The 21,849-nt window shown below is 47.3% G+C and overlaps 1 protein-coding gene across 1 annotated transcript; it reads right to left on the reverse strand.

Moving 5' to 3' along the window:
- Positions 1-19,001: 19,001 nt before the first annotated feature.
- On the reverse strand, positions 19,002-21,042 carry LOC119267030 (cytochrome P450 704C1-like). Its single transcript, XM_037548331.1, has 4 exons — positions 20,206-21,042; positions 19,789-20,130; positions 19,504-19,707; positions 19,002-19,411 (listed from the first exon to the last, which is right to left on the reverse strand). The coding sequence occupies exons 1-4, from the start codon at positions 21,001-21,003 to the stop codon at positions 19,217-19,219; spliced, it is 1,539 nt and encodes a 512-aa protein (XP_037404228.1). The 5' UTR covers positions 21,004-21,042; the 3' UTR covers positions 19,002-19,216.
- Positions 21,043-21,849: the final 807 nt, after the last annotated feature.

Genomic DNA, 21,849 nt, shown 5'->3' on the forward strand with positions numbered 1-21,849 from the left:
CCCACTTTAGTTGGAGCGGAATCGATGAACAGGGCCCTTATGAAGGGTAAATAGAAGTTGACAAAATCACGTTGTGGTGATTCGTAGGTAAGAAAACGTTCTTGCTAGAACCCAATTGCAGCCACGTAAAAGATGCAACAACAAATTAGAGGACGTCTAACTTGTTTTTGCAGCGATTGATCATGTGATGTGATATGGCCAGAAGTTGTGATGAATGATGAATTGTGATGTATGAGATCATGTTCTTTGTAATAGGATTCACGACTTGCATGTCGATGAGTATGACAACCGGCAGGAGCCATAGGAGTTGTCTTTATTTTTTGTATGACCTGCGTGTCATTGAATAACGCCATGTAAACTACTTTACTTTATTGCTAAACGTTAGTCATAGAAGTAGAAGTAGTCGTTGGCGTGACAAATTCATGAAGACACGATGATGGAGATCATGATGATGGAGATCATGGTGTCAAGCCGGTGACAAGATGATCATGGAGCCCCGAAGATGAAGATCAATGGAGCTATATGATATTGGCCATATCATGTCACAACTATATAATTGCATGTGATGTTTATTATGTTTATGCATCTTGTTTACTTAGGACGACGGTAGTAAATAAGATGATCCCTTACAAAAATTTCAAGAAGTGTTCCCCCCTAACTGTGCACCGTTGCTACAGTTCGTCGCTTCTAAGCACCACGTGATGATCGGGTGTGATGGATTCTTACGTTCACATACAACGGGTGTAAGATAGTTTTACACAGCGAAAACACTTAGGGTTAACTTGACGAGCCTAGCATGTGCAGACATGGCCTCGGAACACGGAGACCGAAAGGTCAAACACGAATCGTATGGAAGATACGATCAACATGAGAATGTTCACCGACGATGACTAGTCCGTCTCACGTGATGATCGGACACGGGCTAGTCGACTCGGATCGTGTAACACTTAGATGACTAGAGGGATGTCTAATCTAAGTGGGAGTTCATAATTTGATTAGAACTTTATTATCATGAACTTAGTCTAAAACCTTTGCAAATATGTCTTGTAGATCAATGGCCAACGCTAATATCAACATGAACTTCAACGCATTCCTAGAGAAAACCAAGCTGAAAGATGATGGCAGCAACTATACGGACTGGGTCCGGAACCTGAGGATCATCCTCATAGCTGCCAGGAAACAATATGTCCTAGAAGGACCGCTAGGTGACGCTCCCGTCCCAGAGAACCAAGACATTATGAATGCTTGGCAGTCTCGTGCTGATGATTACTCCCTCGTTCAGTGCGGCATGCTTTACAGCTTAGAACCGGGGCTCCAAAAGCGTTTTGAGCACCACGGAGCATATGAGATGTTCGAAGAGCTGAAACTAGTTTTTCAAGCTCATGCCCGGGTCGAGAGATATGATGTCTCCGACAAGTTCTACAGTTGTAAGATGGAGGAAAACAGTTCTGTTAGTGAGCACATCCTGAAGATGTCTGGGTTGCACAACCGTATGACCCAGCTGAACATTAACCTCCCAGATGAGGCGGTCATTGACAGAATCCTCCAGTCGCTCCCACCAAGCTACAAGAGCTTTGTGATGAACTACAACATGCAGGGGATGGAAAAGACCATTCCTGAAGTGTTCTCGATGCTGAAGTCAGCAGAGGCTGAAATCAAGAAAGAACATCAAGTGTTGATGGTCAATAAGACCACCAAGTTCAAGAAGGGCAAGGGTAAGAAGAACTTCAAGAAGGACGGCAAAGATGTTGCCGCGCCTGGTAAGCCAGTTACCGGGAAGAAGTCAAAGAATGGACCTAAGCCTGAGACTGAGTGCTTTTATTGCAAGGGGAAGGGTCACTGGAAGCGGAACTGCCCCAAATACTTAGCGAATAAGAAGGCCGGCAACACCAAAGGTATATTTGATATACATGTGATTGATGTGTACCTTACCAGTACTCGTAGTAACTCCTGGGTATTTGATACCGGTGCCGTTGCTCATATTTGTAACTCACAGCAGGAGCTACGGAATAAACGGAGACTGGCGAAGGACGAGGTGACGATGCGCGTCGGGAATGGTTCCAAAGTCGATGTGATCGCCGTCGGCATGCTGCCTCTACATTTACCTACGGGATTAGTTTTGAACCTTAATAATTGTTATTTAGTGCCAAGTTTGAGCATGAACATTGTATCCGGATCTCGTTTAATACGAGATGGCTACTCATTTAAGTCTGAGAATAATGGTTGTTCGATTTATATGAGAGATATGTTTTATGGTCATGCTCCGATGGTCAATGGTTTATTCTTAATGAATCTCGAGCGTAATATTACACATGTTCATAGTGTAGATGCCAAAAGATTTAAAGTTGATAACGATAGTCCCACATACTTGTGGCACTGCCGCCTTGGTCACATTGGTGTCAAGCGCATGAAGAAGCTCCATGCCGATGGACTTTTAGAGTCTCTTGATTATGAATCGTTTGACACGTGCGAACCATGCCTTTTGGGCAAAATGACCAAGACTCCGTTCTCCGGAACAATGGAGCGAGCAACCAACTTGTTGGAAATCATACATACCGATGTGTGCGGTCCAATGAGCATTGAGGCTCGCGGAGGATATCGTTATGTTCTCACTCTCACAGATGACTTGAGTAGATATGGGTATGTCTACTCAATGAAACACAAGTCTGAGACCTTTGAAAAGTTCAAGGAATTTCAGAATGAGGTAGAGAATCAACGTGACCGAAAGATAAAATTCTTACGATCAGATCGTGGAGGAGAATACTTAAGTCACGAATTTGGTACACACTTAAGGAAATGTGGAATCGTTTCACAGCTCACGCCGCCTGGAACACCTCAGTGAAACGGTGTGTCCGAACGTCGTAATCGCACCCTATTGGATATGGTGCGGTCTATGATGTCTCTTACCGATTTACCGCTATCATTTTGGGGATACGCTCTAGAGACAGCTACATTCACTTTAAATAGGGCACCGTCTAAATCCGTTGAGACGACACCGTATGAATTATGGTTTGGAAAGAAACCTAAGCTGTCGTTTCTAAAAGTTTGGGGATGCGATGCTTATGTCAAGAAACTTCAACCTGAAAAGCTCGAACCCAAGTCGGAAAAATGCGTATTCATAGGATACCCTAAGGAAACTGTAGGGTATACCTTCTACTTAAGATCCGAAGGCAAGATCTTTGTTGCCAAGAACGGATGCTTTCTGGAAAAAGAGTTTCTCTCGAAAGAAGTAAGTGGGAGGAAAGTAGAACTCGATGAAGTACTACCTCTTGAGCGGGAAAGTGGCGCAGCGCAGGAAATCGTTCCTGTGATGCCCACACCAACTAAAGAGGAAAACAATGATGATGATCAAGGTACTTTGGATCAAGTTACTGCTGAACTTCGTAGGTCCACAAGGACACGTTCCGCACCAGAGTGGTACGGCAACCCTGTCCTGGAAATCATGTTGTTAGACAACAATGAACCTTCGAACTATGAAGAAGCGATGGCGGGCCCGGATTCCAACAAATGGCTTGAAGCCATGAAATCCGAGATAGAATCCATGTATGAAAACAAAGTATGGACTTTGACAGACTTACCCGATGATCAGCGAGCGATAGAAAACAAATGGATCTTTAAGAAGAAGACGGACGCGGATGGTAATGTTACAATCTATAAGGCTCGACTTGTCGCTAAGGGTTATCGACAAGTTCAAGGGATTGACTACGACGAGACTTTCTCTCCCGTAGCGAAGCTGAAGTCCGTCCGAATCATGTTAGCAATTGCCGCATACTATGATTATGAGATATGGCAAATGGACGTCAAAACGGCATTCCTTAACGGGCATCTTAAGGAAGAACTGTATATGATGCAGCCGGAAGGTTTTGTCGATCCTCGGAACGCTAACAAAGTATGCAAGCTCCAGCGATCCATTTATGGACTAGTGCAAGCATCTCGGAGTTGGAACATTCGCTTTGATGAGATGATCAAAGCGTTTGGGTTTATGCAGACTTATGGAGAAGCCTGCGTTTACAAGAAAGTGAGTGGGAGCTCTGTAGCATTTCTCATATTATATGTAGATGACATACTCTTGATGGGAAATAATATAGAATTTCTGGACAGCATTAAGGCCTACTTGAATAAGTGTTTTTCAATGAAGGACCTTGGAGAAGCTGCTTATATATTAGGCATCAAGATCTATAGAGATAGATCGAGACGCCTCATAGGTCTTTCACAAAGCACATACCTTGATAAGATTTTGAAGAGGTTCAAAATGGATCAGTCCAAGAAGGGGTTCTTGCCTATGTTACAAGGTGTGAGATTGAGCTCAGCTCAGTCACCGACCACGACAAAAGATAAAGAAGAGATGAGTGTCATCCCCTATGCTTCAGCCATAGGATCTATTATGTATGCCATGCTGTGTACCAGACCCGATGTAAACCTTGCCGTAAGTTTGGTAGCAAGATACCAAAGTAATCCCGGCAAGGAACACTGGACAGCGGTCAAGAATATCCTGAAGTACCTGAAAAGGACGAAGGACTTGTTTCTCATTTATGGAAGAGATGAAGAGCTCGTCGTAAAGGGTTACGTCGACGCTAGCTTCGACTCAGATCTGGATGACTCTAAGTCACAAACCGGATACGTGTATATGTTGAATGGTGGAGCAGTAAGCTGGTGCAGCTGCAAGCAGAGCGTCGTGGCGGGATCTACGTGTGAAGCGGAGTACATGGCAGCCTCGGAGGCAGCGCATGAAGCGATTTGGGTGAAGGAGTTCATCACCGACCTAGGAGTCATACCCAATGCATCGGGGCCGATCAAACTCTTCTGTGACAACACTGGAGCTATTGCCCTCGCCAAGGAGCCCAGGTTTCACAAGAAGACCAGGCACATCAAGCGTCGTTTCAACTCCATCCGTGAAAATGTTCATGATGGAGACATAGAGATTTGCAAAGTGCACACGGATCTGAATGTCGCAGATCCGCTGACTAAACCTCTCTCGCGTGCAAAACATGATCAACACCAGAACTCTATGGGTGTTCGATTCATCACAATGTAACTAGATTGGTGACTCTAGTGCAAGTGGGAGACTGTTGGAAATATGCCCTAGAGGCAATAATAAAAGTATTATTATATTTCAATGTTCATGATAAATGTCTTTTATTCATGCTATAACTGTATTATCCGGAAATCGTAATACACGTGTGAATACTTAGACCACAACATGTCCCTGGTGAACCTCTAGTTGACTAGCTCGTTGTGATCAACAGATAGTCATGGTTTCCTGACTATGGACATTGGATGTCGTTGATAACGGGATCACATCATTAGGAGAATGATGTGATGGACAAGACCCAATCCCAAGCATAGCATATAAGATCGTGTAGTTCGTTTTGCTAGAGCTTTGCCAATGTCAAGTATCTCTTCCTTCGACCATGAGATCGTGTAACTCCCGGATACCGTAAGAGTGCCTTGGGTGTATCAAACGTCACAACGTAACTGGGTGACTATAAAGGTGCATTACAGGTATCTCCGAAAGTAGCTGTTGGGTTGACACGGATCGAGACTGGGATTTGTCACTCCGTATGACGGAGAGGTATCTCTGGGCCCACTCGGTAATGCATCATCATTGTGAGCTCAATGTGACCAAGGTGTTGGACATGGGATCATGCATTACGGTACGAGTAAAGTGACTTGCCGGTAACGAGACTGAACAAGGTATTGGGATACCGACGATCGAGTCTCGGGCAAGTAACGTACCGATTGACAAAGGGAATTGCATACAGGGTTTGATCGAATCCTCGACATAGTGGTTCATCCGATGACAACATCGAGGAGCATGTGGGAGCCATCATGGGTATCCAGATCCCGCTGTTGGTTATTGACCTGAGAGCGTCTCGATCATGTCTGCATGTCTCCCGAACCCGTAGGGTCTACACACTTAAGGTTCGGTGACTCTAGGGTTATTAGGAAGACTAGTATGTGACTACCGAATGTTGTTCGGAGTCCCGGATGGGATCCTGGACGTCACGAGGAGATCCGGCAGGGTCCGGAGGTAAAGATTTATATATGGGAAGTTGTCAAACGGACACCGGGAAGTTTCGGGGTCATACCGGTATTGTACCGGGGCCACCGGAAGGGTTCCGGGGGTCCACCGGGAGGGGCCACCCCTCCCGGGGGGCCACATGGGCTGCGTGGGGCAGGGAGACAGCCCCTGGTGGGCTGGCCGCACCCCCCTCCCTTGGGCCCATGCGCCTAGGGTTGAGGGGGAACCCTAGAGGGGGCGCCCCCCTTGGCTTGGGGGGCAAGCCACCCTCTCCCCTCTCCCCTAGGCCGCCGCACCCCCCCTAGATGGGTTCTAGGGGGCCGGCCCCCTTCTCCCTTCCCCCTATAAATAGAGGGGTGAGGGGAGGGCAGCAGTACCACCCTCCAAGGTGCAACCCTCCCCTCCCCAACACCTCTCCTCCTCCGTTGTGTGCTTGGCGAAGCCCTGTCGGAGTACTGCCTCTCCACCATCACCACGCCGTCGTGCTGCCGGTGGAGCTGTCTTCCTCAACCTCTCCTTCCCCCTTGCTGGATCAAGAAGGAGGAGACGTCTCCCGTCCCGTACGTGTGTTGAACGCGGAGGTGCTGTCCGTTCAGCACTTGGTCATCGGTGATTCGAATCACGTCGAGTACGACTACATCATCACCTTGCAAGCTTCCGCACGCGATCTACAAGTGGTATGTAGATGCAAACTCTCTCCCTTGACTCATTGCTTAGATGAACTCATAGATGGATCTTGGTGAAACCGTAGGAAAATTTTTAATTTTCTGCAACGTTCCCCAACACTTTATTCATGGTGCTTTCCGTAAAATGCTTGCTAAATATGATGTTAATCATATAATTGCATCTCCTTATCACCCTCAGTCTAGTGGTCAAGTAGCGTTGAGCAATAGAGAGCTCAAATTAGTTTTGCAAAAGACTGTTAATAGGTCTAGAAAGAATTGGTCCAAGAAACTTGATGATGCATTATGGGCTTATAGAACTGCATACAAAAATCCTATGGGTATGTCTCCGTATAAAATGGTTTATGGAAAAGCATGTCACTTACCTCTCGAACTAGAACATAAGGCGTATTGGGCTATTAAAGAGCTCAACTATGATTTTAAACTTTCCGGTGAGAAGAGGTTATTTGATACTAGCTCACTTGATGAATGGAGAACCCAAACTTATGAAAATGCCAAGTTGCTTAAAGAAAAAGTTAAAAGATGGCATGACAAAAGGATACAAAAGCATGAGCTTAATGTAGGAGATTATGTATTGCTATACAACTCTTGTTTAAGATTTTTTGCAGGAACACTTCTCTCTAAATGGGAAGGCCCCTATGTTATCAAAGAGGTCTATCGTTCCGGTGCCATAAAAATCAACAATTTCGAGGGCACAAATCCGAAGGTGGTAAACAGTCAAAGAATCAGACATTATATCTCAGGTAATCCCACAAATGTTGAAACCAATATTATTGAAACCGTAACCCCGGAGGAATACATAAGAGACACTTTCCGGCAAGTTTCAGACTCCGAAAAGGAATAGGTATGTGGTACGGTAAGTAAACCGACTCCAAAACATTTTTAAGGCAATATTTCTCCGTTTTGGAATATTTAGAAAAATAGAAAAATAAGTAGCAGTCCGGGAAGGACACGAGGGCCCCACGAGGGTGGTGGGTGTGCCCTACCCCCTGTGCGCGCCCCCTACCTCATGAGCACCTCGTGTGCCTTTCGGACTACGTTTTCTTGCACGATACGTATTTTGGTCGGTAAAAATTCACTATATATTCTCTCGAAGGTTTTGACTCCTGTATCACGCAAATTTCCTCTATTTTTGTTTTCGAGCTGTTGCTGCTGCAGATTAGAGCAAGATATCTTCTCAAGAGTCAATCGAGGAGAGCCGGGTATCTAATCCGGCACCGGAACCAAGGGCAAACAGCGACGCTGACCACTTTGGGCCAGCAACGGAGGAGGAGATGGAGGCTGACTTGATGAGGGTAGATGCCATGGAGGATCAAGAAGTCACCTCTCGCTTCTGAGCTGGATTTACGATGGGGGAACCACAAAGCTCAGCCATTCCAAACTCGGTTATCCCTTGCAATGTTAGATTTCTTTCTTATGAAAATATGAAGAGGAGTGTCACTTGTTCTCCCGCAAGCTATGCAACACCCTTGGGTGCAAGGAGCTTTAGCTGTCACAGGAAAGCTTCGTAAGGAAATAATGGACCTCAAGCAGCAAGTTAATAAGCTCGAGGAGGAGAACCGTATCTCGAGGGGAATAATTGCCAAGAATATTACACCAACAACAAAGAAGGAGACATAATCACATGGGTATGGGCACTCCCCTTGGTAACTACCAAGCTTGGGGGAGGTGCGCCGGTATCGTATCACAATCACAACTCCTATCTTTACCTTTTTCTTAGTTCGATCATATTAGTAGTATCTTGATCTAGTAGAATAAAGTTTATGGCATGATCTAGTTTTGAGTTTTGCTTTATGATCTCTCTTTGTAATCGAGTCCGTGAGCTATATATAATAAAGATTAGTGTTGAGTCAAGGGCTTGATTATTTTGCCATGATCTTGGGTGAATAAAAGAAAAGAGAAAAAGAATAAAAAGAAATAAAAAGTTCATATTGATCTTATTGAGAGTAATGACTTCACATAGAAAGAGTATGATGATTAAAAGTTGTTGGGAGTTGGCAGATATAGCTTTGGTCATTGTTGCAATTAATAGGAAGTAATAAGGAAAGAGAGGTTTTCACATATAGATATATTATCATTGACATCTTTTATGATTGGAAGCACTCATTAAAATATGACATGCTAAAGAGTTGATGTTGGACAAGGAAGACAACGTAATGAGTTATGTCTTTCTTATATCTGAGATAAAGTATGTTGTCATGGATCCTCTAACTTGTTGAGCTTGCCTTTCCCCCTCATGCTAGCCAAATTCTCAGCACCAAGTAGAAATACTACTTGTGCTTCCAAATACCCTTAAACCAGTTTTGCCATGAGAGTCCACCATATCTACCTATGGATTGAGTAAGACCCTTCAAGTAAGTTGTCATCAGTGCAAAGCAATAAAAATTGCTGTAAATATGTATGATTGATTGGTGTGGGAGAAATAAGCTTTATACGATCTTGTGATGGGGAAGTAATAAAAGCGACAGACTGCATAATAAATGTTCATATCACAAGGGGCAATATAAAGTGACGTTCTTTCGCATTGAGATTTTATTCATCCAACCATAAAAGCGCATGGCAACCTCTGCTTCCCTCTGCGAAGGGCATATCCTTTATTATTATCTTCTACCTTATGCAAGAGTCATGGTGATCTTCACCTTTTCTTTTTCATTTTATCCTTTGGCAAGCTCAGCATGTTGGAAAGAACATGATATATATATCTAATTGGTTGTAGGGCAGCATGAACCATTATTGTTGACATTACCCTTGAGGTAAAAGGTTGTGGGGCAAAACTATAAGCCCCTATCTTTCTCTGTGTCCGATTAAAACTCCATAACCACAAGTATTGCGTGAGTGTTAGCAATTATGGAGGACTAAATGATAGTTGAGTATGTGGACTTGTTTTTTAGCTCTGACATAGACTCTTTCTGATGTTATGATAAATTGCAATTGCTTCAATGACTGAGATTATAGTTTGTCGGAGCCCAATAAGGTTTATGATTTATACTTTTGCATTGTGAATAGATCATCACTTGAACATAAGTAATCATATGACAAAAGCTATATATGTTGCTGCTATGAGAATAATCATGATGCCTTCATGTCCGTATTTTATTTTTATCGACGCCTCTACCTCTAAACATGAGGACATATTTATTGTTATCGGCTTTTCGCTTGACGACAAGCGAGGTCTAAGCTTGGGGGAGTTCAAACGTCCATTTTGCATCATGCTTTTATATCGATATTTATTGCATTATGGACTGTTATTTCACTATACTGATGGCTATTCTCTCTTATTTTACAAGGTTTACATAAGGAGGGAGAATGCCGGCAGCTGGAATTCTAGGCTGGAAAAGGAGCAAATATTAGAGACCTATTCTGCGCAACTCCAAAAGTCCTGAAACTCCACGGAACATCTTAAAATAAATAAAGAAAAATCATCGCCAAAGATGAAGGCCAGGGGGGCCACACCCTGCTCACGAGGGTGGGGGGCGCCCCCCTAGGACGCGCCCCCTACCTCGTGGGCCACCTGGTGGCTCTCCGACATCCATATTCTCCTATATGAAGTCTTTTGATGAGAAAAAAATTAAGAAGGAACTTTTCGGGACGAGACTCCACCGCCACGAGGCGGAACCTTGGCGGAACCAATCTAGAGCTCCGACAGAGCTGTTCTGCCGGGGATACTTCCCTCCGGGAGGGGGAAATCATCACCATCGTCATCACCAACGCTCCTGTCATCTGGAGAGGGCAATCTCCATCAACATCTTCACCAGCACCATCTCATCTCCAAACCCTAGTTCACCTCTTGTATCCAATTCTATGGCGTGTGTGCCTCTATGGGTGAACCTAGGGGTGACGGGCTCTATGGCGCGTGTGCCTCGGAGTGCATGCTTGCTTCTCCTCTTTGTCACATGGATCACGTTTACTGTTTTAACCTCTATTGGGAACTTTTTCTGTCCTCCGGCGCTTTGCTAGCGAGGTTCATCCTCGTCTTCGCTTGGTGTCTCTTCCCCTTTGTGTTCGGCGTTTAGCTTACCGGCCTGCTTGAAGACCCAACATTCTCTGTGGGTATGATTTGCAGGTTTGTCTGGGGTGCCGTGAATCTGACAGAGTTTGTCAAGAATTTTGTTTAGGCCAGACTGTCCTTCTTTGCTGCCTTTGAATGGCTTTTTCCGCTGACCTGGTCGGGAGCCCCTGAATCCGGCATTTACTGCCGTGTTATCTAGGCTACCTTCTTTATTTCGACGCTTGTTTTTGTTGCGTCGTGGTTTACCATTGCCATCCCTGACTTCGGATGTGCTTGGGTCGCTGGTGCTGCTACGGGCCAACCAGCTATCCTCGCCCGCACAAAAGCGGGTCATGAGGCTTGTTAGGGATGCCATTGTTCTCGGTTTTTCTTGGCCGAGGTGTCTGGCGAGCCATTCGTCTCGGACGCTGTGTTTAAAAGCTGCTAAGGCTTCGGCGTCCGGACAATCGACGATTTGTTTCTTCTTGGTGAGGAACCTGTTACAAAGCTTTCGGGCGGACTCTCCGGACTGTTGGATTATATTACTTAAATCGTCTGCATCCGGAGGTCGGACATAAGTCCCTCGAAAATTGGCCAGAAAAGCGTCCTCGAGCTCCTCCCAACTTCCAATTGAGTTTTCGAGGAGGCTTTTCAGCCAGTGCCGAGCTGGCCCTTTGAGCTTGAGGGGCAAGTATTTAATGGCATGGAGATCGTCTCCACGACCCATATGAATATGGAGGATAAAGTCCTCTATCCAGACTCCAGGGTCTGTGGTCCCGTCGTACGCCTCTATGTTCACCGGTTTGAATCCCTCTGGGAATGCATGATCCAGCACCTCATTAGTGAAACATAAGGGGTGTGCGACACCCCTGTATTGGGATGTGCCATGGTGTTCAGACGGTTGTAGTATTCGGTGTTGGTTTTGTACCGGAGCGCGCTTCCTAGATCCATAGATGGATCTGGTCACGCCGGATTTTTGGCGCAAGTTCTCATGTAGATCGTGTGTTGACTTATGCGCGACTTTGTTAGCCACTCTATCGCATTCGCAAGGTGGTGGATCCGGCCGGTTGGCCGTATCATTCTTCGGCTGTATGGGCTCTAATTCCTCGTCGTCGAGTTCCGATAATAGCTTGCTCTTTGGATAGCTATTTTTGTGGTAACTTCCACCATACTTTGTTACTTTGTTCCACCTGCTGTTGAGCGTATCTTGTGCAACCTTAAGCCTTTGCTTCTGTTTCTTCATGCTCCTTGCTGTGGCAATAAGCCTTCTGCAGAGGTTCTCCTGCTCCAAGTGTGTTTCCGCGATGATGTTTGCATCTTCGTCCGGACTGTTTTCTTCCCCAAACGGGGTTTGATGAGGCTTATCCTTGGCGTCATCGTGTGCGGACATCGGCTTCGTACTATGTTTGCAGTTTGCATCTTGATCGTGCTCTGCCACCGAGGTGGTGCGGTCGTCGTTTCTTCTAGAGTCGACTGGACTGTTATTTCCTCTTGCGCTATTATCACTGTTTTTTCTATGGCGGGACTTAGAGCGGCGCCGCTGATGTCGGCGCTTGGGTTGCTTGGAGGGGGCATCCTCCGTTGTCTCTTTGCCATTGCCCTCTCTGGGTGTATCCACCATGTATACGTCATGTGATGAAGTGGCGGTCCAGCGCCCTGTGGGCGGTGGTTCCTGTTCGTCTCCTGCATCGTCGTCCATACCGTCGATGTCTTCGGAGTCGAAGTCGAGCATGTCGGTTAAGTCGTCGACAGTGGCTACTAAGTGGGTGGTGGGTGGGCAGCGAATTTCTTCGTCGTCCGCATCCCATTCTAGTTGGACATAGTTTGGCCAAGGTTCTCCTGACAGGGAGAGAGACCTTAATGAATTTAGCACATCTCCGAAAGGTGAGTGCTGAAAGATATCCGCGGAGGTGAACTCCATGATCGGCGTCCCATCGGATTCGACGGGCACGGATGTAGGCGTATCGGAGTCCGTAGCCGGAGGTAAGTCCAGTGGTTCGGCGACGCGGCTCTCGAAAGGGGTGAAGTCAGTATCTGGCTCTATCACCACTGAGAGTGCGGCCTCCATGGCGGGGTCTATCCCTCCGCTCTCGGATGGCGCTATTTGCTCCGGATTAATGATCGGAGTAGTTGCGGATGCGATCTCCCGAACACTGTTCGGCGGCAGAGTTACGTCATGCTCGTCGCGACTGTGCGGCGCGTCTGACATGGGCTCGATTTCGTCGAAGATCAAGTCTCCGCAGATGTCATCCGTGTGGTTCAAGTTTCCAAATCTGACCTGATGGCTAGGGGCGTAGCTCTCGATCTGCTCCAGATGGCCAAGCGAATTGGCCCGCAGTGCGAAGCCGCCGAATACGAAGATCTGCCGGGGAGGAAAACCTCGCCCTGGACCGCATCGCTAGCAATGATCGAAGGAGCCATCAAGCCTTATGGTGACGACACAGTGGAACTCTCAATGAAAGCACCAATGTCGGTGTCAAAACTGGCGGATCTCGGGTAAGGGGTCCCGAACTGTGCGTCTAAGGTGGATGGTAACAGGAGGCAGGGGACACGACGTTTACCCAGGTTCGGACCCTCTTGATGGAGGTAATACCCTACGTCCTGCTTGATTGTTCTTGATGATATGAGTATTACAAGAGTTGATCTACCATGAGATCAAAGAGGCTAAACCCTAGAAGCTAGCCTATGGTATGATTGTATGTTGTCCTACGGCCTAAAACCCTCCGGTTTATATAGACACTGGAGGGGGCTAGGGTTACACAAGGTCGGTTAAAAGGAGGAGATATACATATCCATATTGCCTAGCTTGCCTTCCACGCCAAGTAGAGTCCCATCCGGACACGGGACGAAGTCTTCAATCTTGTATCTTCATAGTTCAACAGTCCGGCCAAAGGATATAGTCCGGCTGTCCGGAGACCCCCTAATCCAGGACTTCCTCAGTCATGCTTATATCACAAAAATGTATGTGCAGGGACTGCTCTGAATACATACCTTGCGACTCGTCAAGACGCATATTGACTAACACAACGTCATCCCCAGCTACATCAAGCTTCCGTTGCAGCTCGGCAATATCCGCAGTTTGGGCAGTAGCCAGGGGGAAGCAGCCTATATTCAAAGTTAATCAGATTAGTCCTCGGATATTTCTTTTGATCCTCCGTTCGCTTCCTATGGGAAGCCAACCTGAGTCTCAGGGGCTACTGTCTATACACAGGTGTATTTTCTGAATAAAACACAATTCCACATATTACAGTACAAACCTCGAAGCCTCTCAGCAGACTCGCAAAGGCCTCATTCAATCCGCTCTTTGCGGATAGGACCTTTTTAACCACCGTACCCATCAAGGTACGATGTTCCTCTGAAACAGACGCCTGCCACAGCATGTTCGTCAAGATATCCGGTGCTTCTGGGTCTCCGGAGGCAGCCGCAGTAGTACGGTCACCCTTTGAAGGGATCCGTTTATTTGTATCCGGCCGCATTCCAAATTGTTCGGGGTGTTCATTGTTGTTCCCCGAACTCGCGGCCGCCGAAGTATCGCCTTCGTGTAGCGTCTTCGTCATCCCTTGCACCACTTGTTGGTCGGGGGAGACCCTCCGCGACGTCACCTCAAGGTCATCTGCCCTATTGGACGGAGAAGCCGGTGGGGGCGTCTCGCTCTCCATCATCTCCGGGAGAAGGTCCCCCGAGGAGGAGGATTGTTGAAGGGGACTGCGCGCTGAGCTGTAAAAAAATAATATTCCAGGCATCATAAGAAAAGAACGGGATAGGTTTAAAACAGCCTTGTTCACTTACGATTTGGCCGGAGGCTTGTCCTCATCATGAGACTGCGCTTCGACGTCCTCCAGGCCCGGACCGCCCCCCACAGGCATCTTGCCTCGCTTAGGAGCCTGCTTCTCCCAATCTTCGGAGCCAGCCCTCTTCTTCCTGGGAGGGAAGGAGATAGTGGACCCCCTTCACTTTTGTCTTCGGATGAGGGGATTTTTATTCCTCTGGACACAAAGTCCGAGGTTCCCTGGGAATAGAGGCCATCCTTGGTCCTCTTGCCCTCCGCCTCGTCATCCTTCTCCGGCATCTAGTATGGTGCTGGGGCCAGCATCCTTTTTAGGACAGGATTCGCTGGACCCTCGGGCAGAGGGGCCGAACACATAATCAGTTCCGCCTTCTTTATCCAGCCCTAGAAAATGATAGTTTGCTTAGTACCATATTACTATATGCATGACCGCAAAGTATTCGAAAGCCAAGTGTTTACCGGGGTTTCCGGACGATTACAGTTAAGGCCAGCGTCCTCAGCAGTATCCGGCCAATGTTTCCGCTTCCCGAAAAATAACTTCCACATCCCTTCGTGTGTGGCGCCGAAGAAGTGCTGGAGGGTTTGTGGTCCTTATGGATTAAACTCCCATATGCGGCGAGGCCTGTGCTGGTAGGGCAGGATTTGGTGAACTAACATCACTTGGATCACACTAATGAGATCGATATCTCTCTCGAGGAGGGTCCGGATGCGGCTTTGTAAGGTCCGCACTTCATCCACCAATCCCCAGTCTAGCCCCTAGTCGACCCATGACGCGAGCCGTAATGGTGGGCCGGGACGGAAGGTGGGGGCAGCTAACCGTTTAGCACTGCGGGGCTCTGTAATGTAAAACCACTCCCACTGGCAGTAATTGGAAGCCTCAGAAAAAGAACCTTTTGGCCAGGGAGTGTTGGCGAGTTGGCTGATTGTAGCACCGCCGCACTCCGCATGTTCCCCGTCGACTACCTTCGGCTTCACACCAAAGGTTTTGAGCCATAAGACGAAGTGTGGGGGGATTCGAAGGAAGGCCTCGCATGTAATGATAAACGCCGAGACATGGAGGATAGAGTCCGGGGAAAGATCGTGAAAATCTAGTCCATAATAAAACATCAGCCCTCGGACAAAGGGGTGAAGAGCAAACCCTGACCCCCGGAGGAAGTGGGAGATGAATACCACCCTCTCGCCGGATCTGGGGGTCGAAATGACTTGTCCTTGAGCAGGAAGCCGCTGGTGGATCTCTACGGTCAGATATCTGGCCGCCCGAAGCTTTGTGATATCCTCCTTTGTAACGGAGGAAGCCACCCATCAGCCTTGGGAGCTGGATCCGGACATGATGGGAAGGCTGAAAGCAATGGAGTCAAGCCTTGGGTGCTGGAACTTGGGGTTGGGATGCTTAGGAGAGGTTTGGCATAAAAAGACGTCCCTTGGTTCCTTTATAAACACCTTCGGTATTGAACGTCTCCTCCTAAGCCTAAGAACCTGCCTATTCCTAAGGAATCTTTCTCGCGGGATGGTTGAGTTACCCACACTCGTATTGATGAAATCCCGTAATAAGGGGACACGATCTCTGCTTTGACAAGACGTGCCAATGACAACCGCGTCTTGAAACGTGGGGCGAAAAATGGTTTGAAATTATGGCCGGACAGGCGTGACGTCGCATTACTAAAGTTGTCAGCAGATTGGGCTTGTGTGTTATTATATTCTCTCTGCGGTTGTGTGCGGTGTGTGTTACAGGTACGGACACGATCAATTCGCCTGGAGACTATTCGGGAGTTCGGAAGGAGGAACCCGCCTTGCAATGCCGAAGACAGCACTACGCACCGGATACCTTGTCATTGAAGCCAGGTTCAGGGGCTACTGAGGGAGTCCTGGACTAAGGGGTCCTCGGGCGTCCAGCCTGTTATCTATGGGCCGGACTGATGGGTTGTGAATATATGAAGACCGAAGACTGTACCCGTGTCCGGATGGGACTCTCCTTGGCGTGGAAGGCAAGCTTGGCGAACAACTATGAAGATTTCGTCTTATGTAACCGACTCTATGTAACCCTAGATCCCCCGGGTGTCTATATAAACCGGAGGGTGTAGTTCGGAAAGGATATACTAGATACCGTAGTCATGCAGGCTAGACTTCTAGGGTTTAGCCATTACGATCTCGTGGTAGGTCAACTCTTGTAATACTCATATTCATCAATATCAATCAAGCAGGAAGTAGGGTATTACCTCCATAGAGAGGGCCCGAACCTGGGTAAACACCGTGTCCCCTGTCTCCTGTTACCATCAACCTTAGACGCACAGTTCGGGACCCCCTATCCGAGATCCGCCGGTTTTGACACCGACAGCCCCCGCCAACCCCAATAACCCAGCATTGGTCTTAATCTTAGATGTGATTACAGTTGACAAGGATGACACATTTCTAAACACCTGGGCGTTTCGCTTGTTCCAAATCTCCCAAGAGACCAACATGACGAGGGATGCAAGGCCCTTTCTTACGTTGGCATTGACACCCTCCATGTGGTGTCACCACTCCATCATGGTGTGGAAGTTTCTCCAGATAGTGATATACAGATTGGTCGATCTCATCCAATTTTTTTTCTCCATCCAAATGCGCATTGTGTATCAGCACTGGAAGATGATCTGCGCTGTCGTCTCTAGTTCCACGCTGCCGTCTCCGAATCCTTTTTACAAAGCTTAGAGAGACCACAGTTTGGCCATCCTCTCCGTTAAAGTCTATCCGCCGTCCAAACCCGATCTTGAATGATAAGGCAAGCAAATAATTTGTGCTTTTTGTATGGGAAGTGGAAACTATTTGCCATTGGCAGATAGTATTAATCATAAGTCGCCACATGTACACCTTTTGTATTGGTTCATAGTTCCTCGGGTGAAGCAAACACATTTTCACAAGAGATGTTTACTTTCAATAACATATATATTCATGTTAGCTTGAGTTTCAAGTAGCATACTTAGTATATAATTCAAACTTCTGTGCATTAGTTGATATGTGCATAACCACACACAGTTACTTTTATTTATTTATGTTGCCAACATAAAACGAACAAAGCTAATCATCGCACATTGAAAAGCCAGTGACTTCCATTGACTTAAGGTTCACACTTCATTTGTCAACATGAAACCAACAAAGTCAATGTCCCCATGCAGCGAAGCCCTCATGACCCTACTGCATGCCGTGTTCTACAAAAGAAACTCTCAAGATGGAGACCATGGTCACTATTCCCGTGGACCTTCAGCTAAAGGAGAATTTACAACATTGAGATATCATATAATCGTTCAATTATGAAATTGCTAAAACCTTAATTGCTCTACAAATGTGATGCAAAAGCTTGTGCTTGAATCAAGTACTATTGGTGGATGGATCATATTGCTGACCAATTTGAAATGAAGAATGCAGGCTATGACTTTGTTCACTTTCATCACTTATCTATGTCACTTAATAATCTATTTGATTCATTTACCCGCATTATGGCCCATAGCAATGTATGGGCATTTTACTAGTATCATAAAGATTAAAGTACATGTCACATAAAGACCGACATGATAAAACTGAAAAGACAACAGAATGTCTCTAAGCTTGACACCAACGCCGGTCACCTGCCTCTGACATCATCATAGCAGCCATCGAAAGAAAAAATGTCGGATCACCATATCATTTAGCTAATCTGACTTTGCCATAAAATACATCTAATCCCGTAGCCCACGTAGGCACACACACGGAAACGAATCTCCCATATATCTCTCTCTCCGTGAATAACGTGATTGGTGCTTGGGTGAACGTGAATAGCGGACTGAGCCAGAGGGCGGCGACGACCACGGCAAGTATCATGGCCCGACTACCCCGATCCCAAGCCCAACCCTGGATGGTGTCATCCGTCTCCGCCCGCCAGGAAAGGTCCAAGTCCTCGGCCGACAACATCAAGCCGTCCGCCTCGCCCTAGCCTGCTTCGCAATGGTCGATCCTCTGCTGCCACGACGCACAAGAACAAGAGCAAGGATATTTCGACTGGTGAGTTTCAATTTTGTGTTTGATTTTATGAATATAAGCATTGATCTTATATTTTTTTGTATATAGATGGTATGATGTATTTGTGCATACATTGATTGCTGCTCAAATCGATGTGGGGTATTTTTACCCGTGAGTACCCATTTCACCTGTCGGGTGATGCGTATGGAGGAAAATTGTACCCGCTCACGGGTATGGATACAGGTGATGGGTAAGTTCGAGAGGGATGGGTAAGAGTATGAGGTAACTTCACCCGTACCCAAACCCGACGGGTATCATCCCTACTCCTTTGGTCCCAAAAAGCTTGTCCTAGATTTGTCAGGATTTAGAACCCTTTCTATTCTTATACAAAATCAAAAGCTACCGACCTTATTACCATCTAACATATTCCTACAGAAAATATATTAATGAACATATGTTTTCTCCATCAGTAGTGAACCTGTTTGGGTCAAAAATAAATATGCACAAATGTACAAAATCATCAGATGAATATCAGGTGCCAAAACACAGGTAAAAGGACATGTTTCATGGGTGTGATAATTATATCACATAATAAAAATATTATTCTTGCATATGAATTCATCATCACTAATATCATAATGTCAAAATGAACGTGCGTAGCAACAGACGTCTTCGATGATCTAATATTATCAAAGCTCCACACAACAGCACAAGGGAACATGCGCACATTTTGAGACTAGACTTCTTATAGCAGCACAATCATGCTAGTTTTCGGTTGATCGCCGGGGCGACGCACGAACACAGAGTGGGCCGTCCATTTTAAGCGTGAGCATCGGGCGATACCCCACCGTCGAGTTGCGCTCCCACATCTTAAACCTGAAGAGGTAGAAAAGAGTGGCTGCAAATATCTTCATTTGCCTATACGCGAACTCCTTTCCTAAGCAGATCCGAGGCCCCGCCTAGGTTGAACAAGAGGACAAAAATACATACACGTGAATTCTGGATCAGGTCGTAGTTTATTGGTCCTTGAAAATATGGATGATCTATTTACCTGGAAAGCGGTGAACTTGTAGGGGCTCTCCGGGACGAACACACCTTCGTCGTCGAGCCACCTCTCTGGCCTGAACTCCTCGGCGTCGTCGCCCCACAGGAACTTCATCCGGCCCATCGCGTACGGCAGGTAGTTCACCATGTCCCCTCTCCTCACGGTGTGCCCGTCCGGCAACGTGTCATCTGAGAAGCAACATTTGACGTCCTGCGATGCAACAACCAATAATCACTTCCCCGGTCGTGAGACAAATGGAAATACAAATGCGGATGATCAGGGTCAACTCACGGTGGGCACCGCCGGGTACAGCCGGAGGGTCTCCGTGAGTGCGGCGTGGAGGTAGTGCATGCTGCTGATGACGTCTTCGGTCAGGCACGCCGTGAACTCTTGCAGGCCGTCCACGTTCTGGCGGTCGCCGGTGGTGGCCTCCCGCACCTCCCTTGCGATCTTGTCCTGGATGCGCTGGTCTCTGCACATGACGTAGAGGAACCACGACAGAGTGCCCGCCGTGGTGTCGCGGCCGGCGATCATGAAGTTGAGTATGATGTCCCGCAGGTACTTGTTGTCGAAGCAGCCGGGGTCTTTCTCCCTCTCCAGCAGGAATCTCGACAGTATGTCCTGTTTCTTGGCCTGCCAAATCAACAAATGTCACAGATTTGCTGCCAATCAATCTCATGTTGCAAGAGGGAATTAAAGTTTACGTACAAATTCTTGTCCATCTCTGCCCATCTGCTCGATCTTCTTGTCGATGACGGTGTACACGAAGTCATCGATGGTGCGCACCGACCGCTTCATGGCCGCCTCCGACACGATGTTGAGGAGCCTCTTGGCCTTCCACAGCGGGTCCAAGAACCGGTACAGCACCTGCTCGCTGGCGTTGTCGAACGCCCTGGCGAACGCTGCACCCTCCTGGTTGGATCCGGAGAGCGCGCCCAGGTTGACCCCGAACCCAATCTTGAAAATCGATTCCAGCGTCGACCGCATGAACAGATCCTCCATGCTCAACCTCTCCCCGGCAGCCGCGGCGGCGGCCACGATGCCCGCGAGCTGGGCAGCCATGTCGCGGAACACGCCACTGCTGTAGTCCCGGAGCATTCGGGTGCTGAACTCGAAGCTGGCGACCTTCCGCTGGTGACGCCACTTGGCGCCGTCGACGTTGAAGATCCCGTCGCCGAGGAGGTCCTCCATCGTGTCATGGGTCATCGTCCCCTTGCCGTAGTTGGCGAAGTTGGTCCGGAGAATGTACTCGACGTTGGCCGGGTCGACGGTGTGGACGGAGCTGCGGGTCAGGGTGAGCATGCTGAAGGTGCGGTACCTGCGGGAGAGCTCCGTCATGTACTCCGGCAGGCGGCCCCAGTTGAGCAGCTGGTGGAGCATGGTGCCGGCGACGGGTGGGTAGCTCCGCCGCCTCTTGCCGAGCAGGCCGAGGCGCGTCATGTACAGGCCGGCTAGGATCAGGAGCAGCGACGACATCGCGACCAGGAACGGCAGCGGTGAATCCATGGCCTGTGAAACGGCGCTGGGTCACGTACGTAGTATGGTGCTAGAGTGCGCCGTGTGTGTGTGGATTGAGGAAGGCATATTGTTGTTCTCGTTATTTATAATAGTACAAATTTTAAGATGGCCAGAACTATTATGAACCGTCCATTACTTTCGATCCAAGAGTCTAGATTGAACGACGTAATAGGTCATCTATGAGGTCACCCGCACTCATATTTGGTATAACTGTCCATTATTTACGATCCAAGGGTCTGGCTTGAACGACGTAATAGGTCATCTATGAGGTCACCCGCACTCATATTTGGTAACTGCCCATTATTTACCATCCAAGGGTCTGGATTGAACGAGGTAATAGGTCATCTATGATGTCACCCGCACTTATATTGGTAACTCTTAATTATTTTCGATCCAAGGGTATAGATTGAACGAGGTAATAGGTCATCTATGAGGTCATCCGCACTCATATTTGGTAACGGTTAGAAAAATAGAAAACACCACAATTGGAAAGTAGGAATTTATAATATATTCCTACCATATAGAGATTGCTCGAGTAAAAGGAAAACAATTGTATTCTTCTATAAAAATATCGTCATGAGTGCTAAAGCATATGGATCTCATTTTAATTCTTAATTAAGATGATTCATGCCATTAAATTTCATGATTTATATTAAGATATCATGAGGTCACATAACACTAGTAGAAAAAGACCCATTTGTCCCGGTTCATAAGGCCCATTTGTCCCGGTTCGGCAACCGGGACTAAAGGATCGGTACTAAAGCCCAATACTTTTAGTCCCGGTTCTTATACCAACAAGAACAGATGGGCCTCCACATGGCCGCTGCGGCTTGC

This window comes from Triticum dicoccoides, chromosome 3A, assembly GCF_002162155.2.
Source record: "Triticum dicoccoides isolate Atlit2015 ecotype Zavitan chromosome 3A, WEW_v2.0, whole genome shotgun sequence".
In the NCBI taxonomy this organism is placed as follows: domain Eukaryota; kingdom Viridiplantae; phylum Streptophyta; class Magnoliopsida; order Poales; family Poaceae; genus Triticum; species Triticum dicoccoides.

Bases quoted from the DNA above. Each gene is read 5' to 3' on its own strand.
- LOC119267030 (XM_037548331.1), bottom strand. From the start codon at position 21,003: ATGGATTCACCGCTGCCGTTCCTGGTCGCGATGTCGTCGCTGCTCCTG. The intron at 20,131-20,205 runs GTACGTAAACTT...TTGATTTGGCAG, and splicing joins GCAGAGATGGACAAGAATTT to GCCAAGAAACAGGACATACT. The intron at 19,412-19,503 runs GTAAATAGATCA...TGTTCAACCTAG, and splicing joins ACAAGTTCACCGCTTTCCAG to GCGGGGCCTCGGATCTGCTT.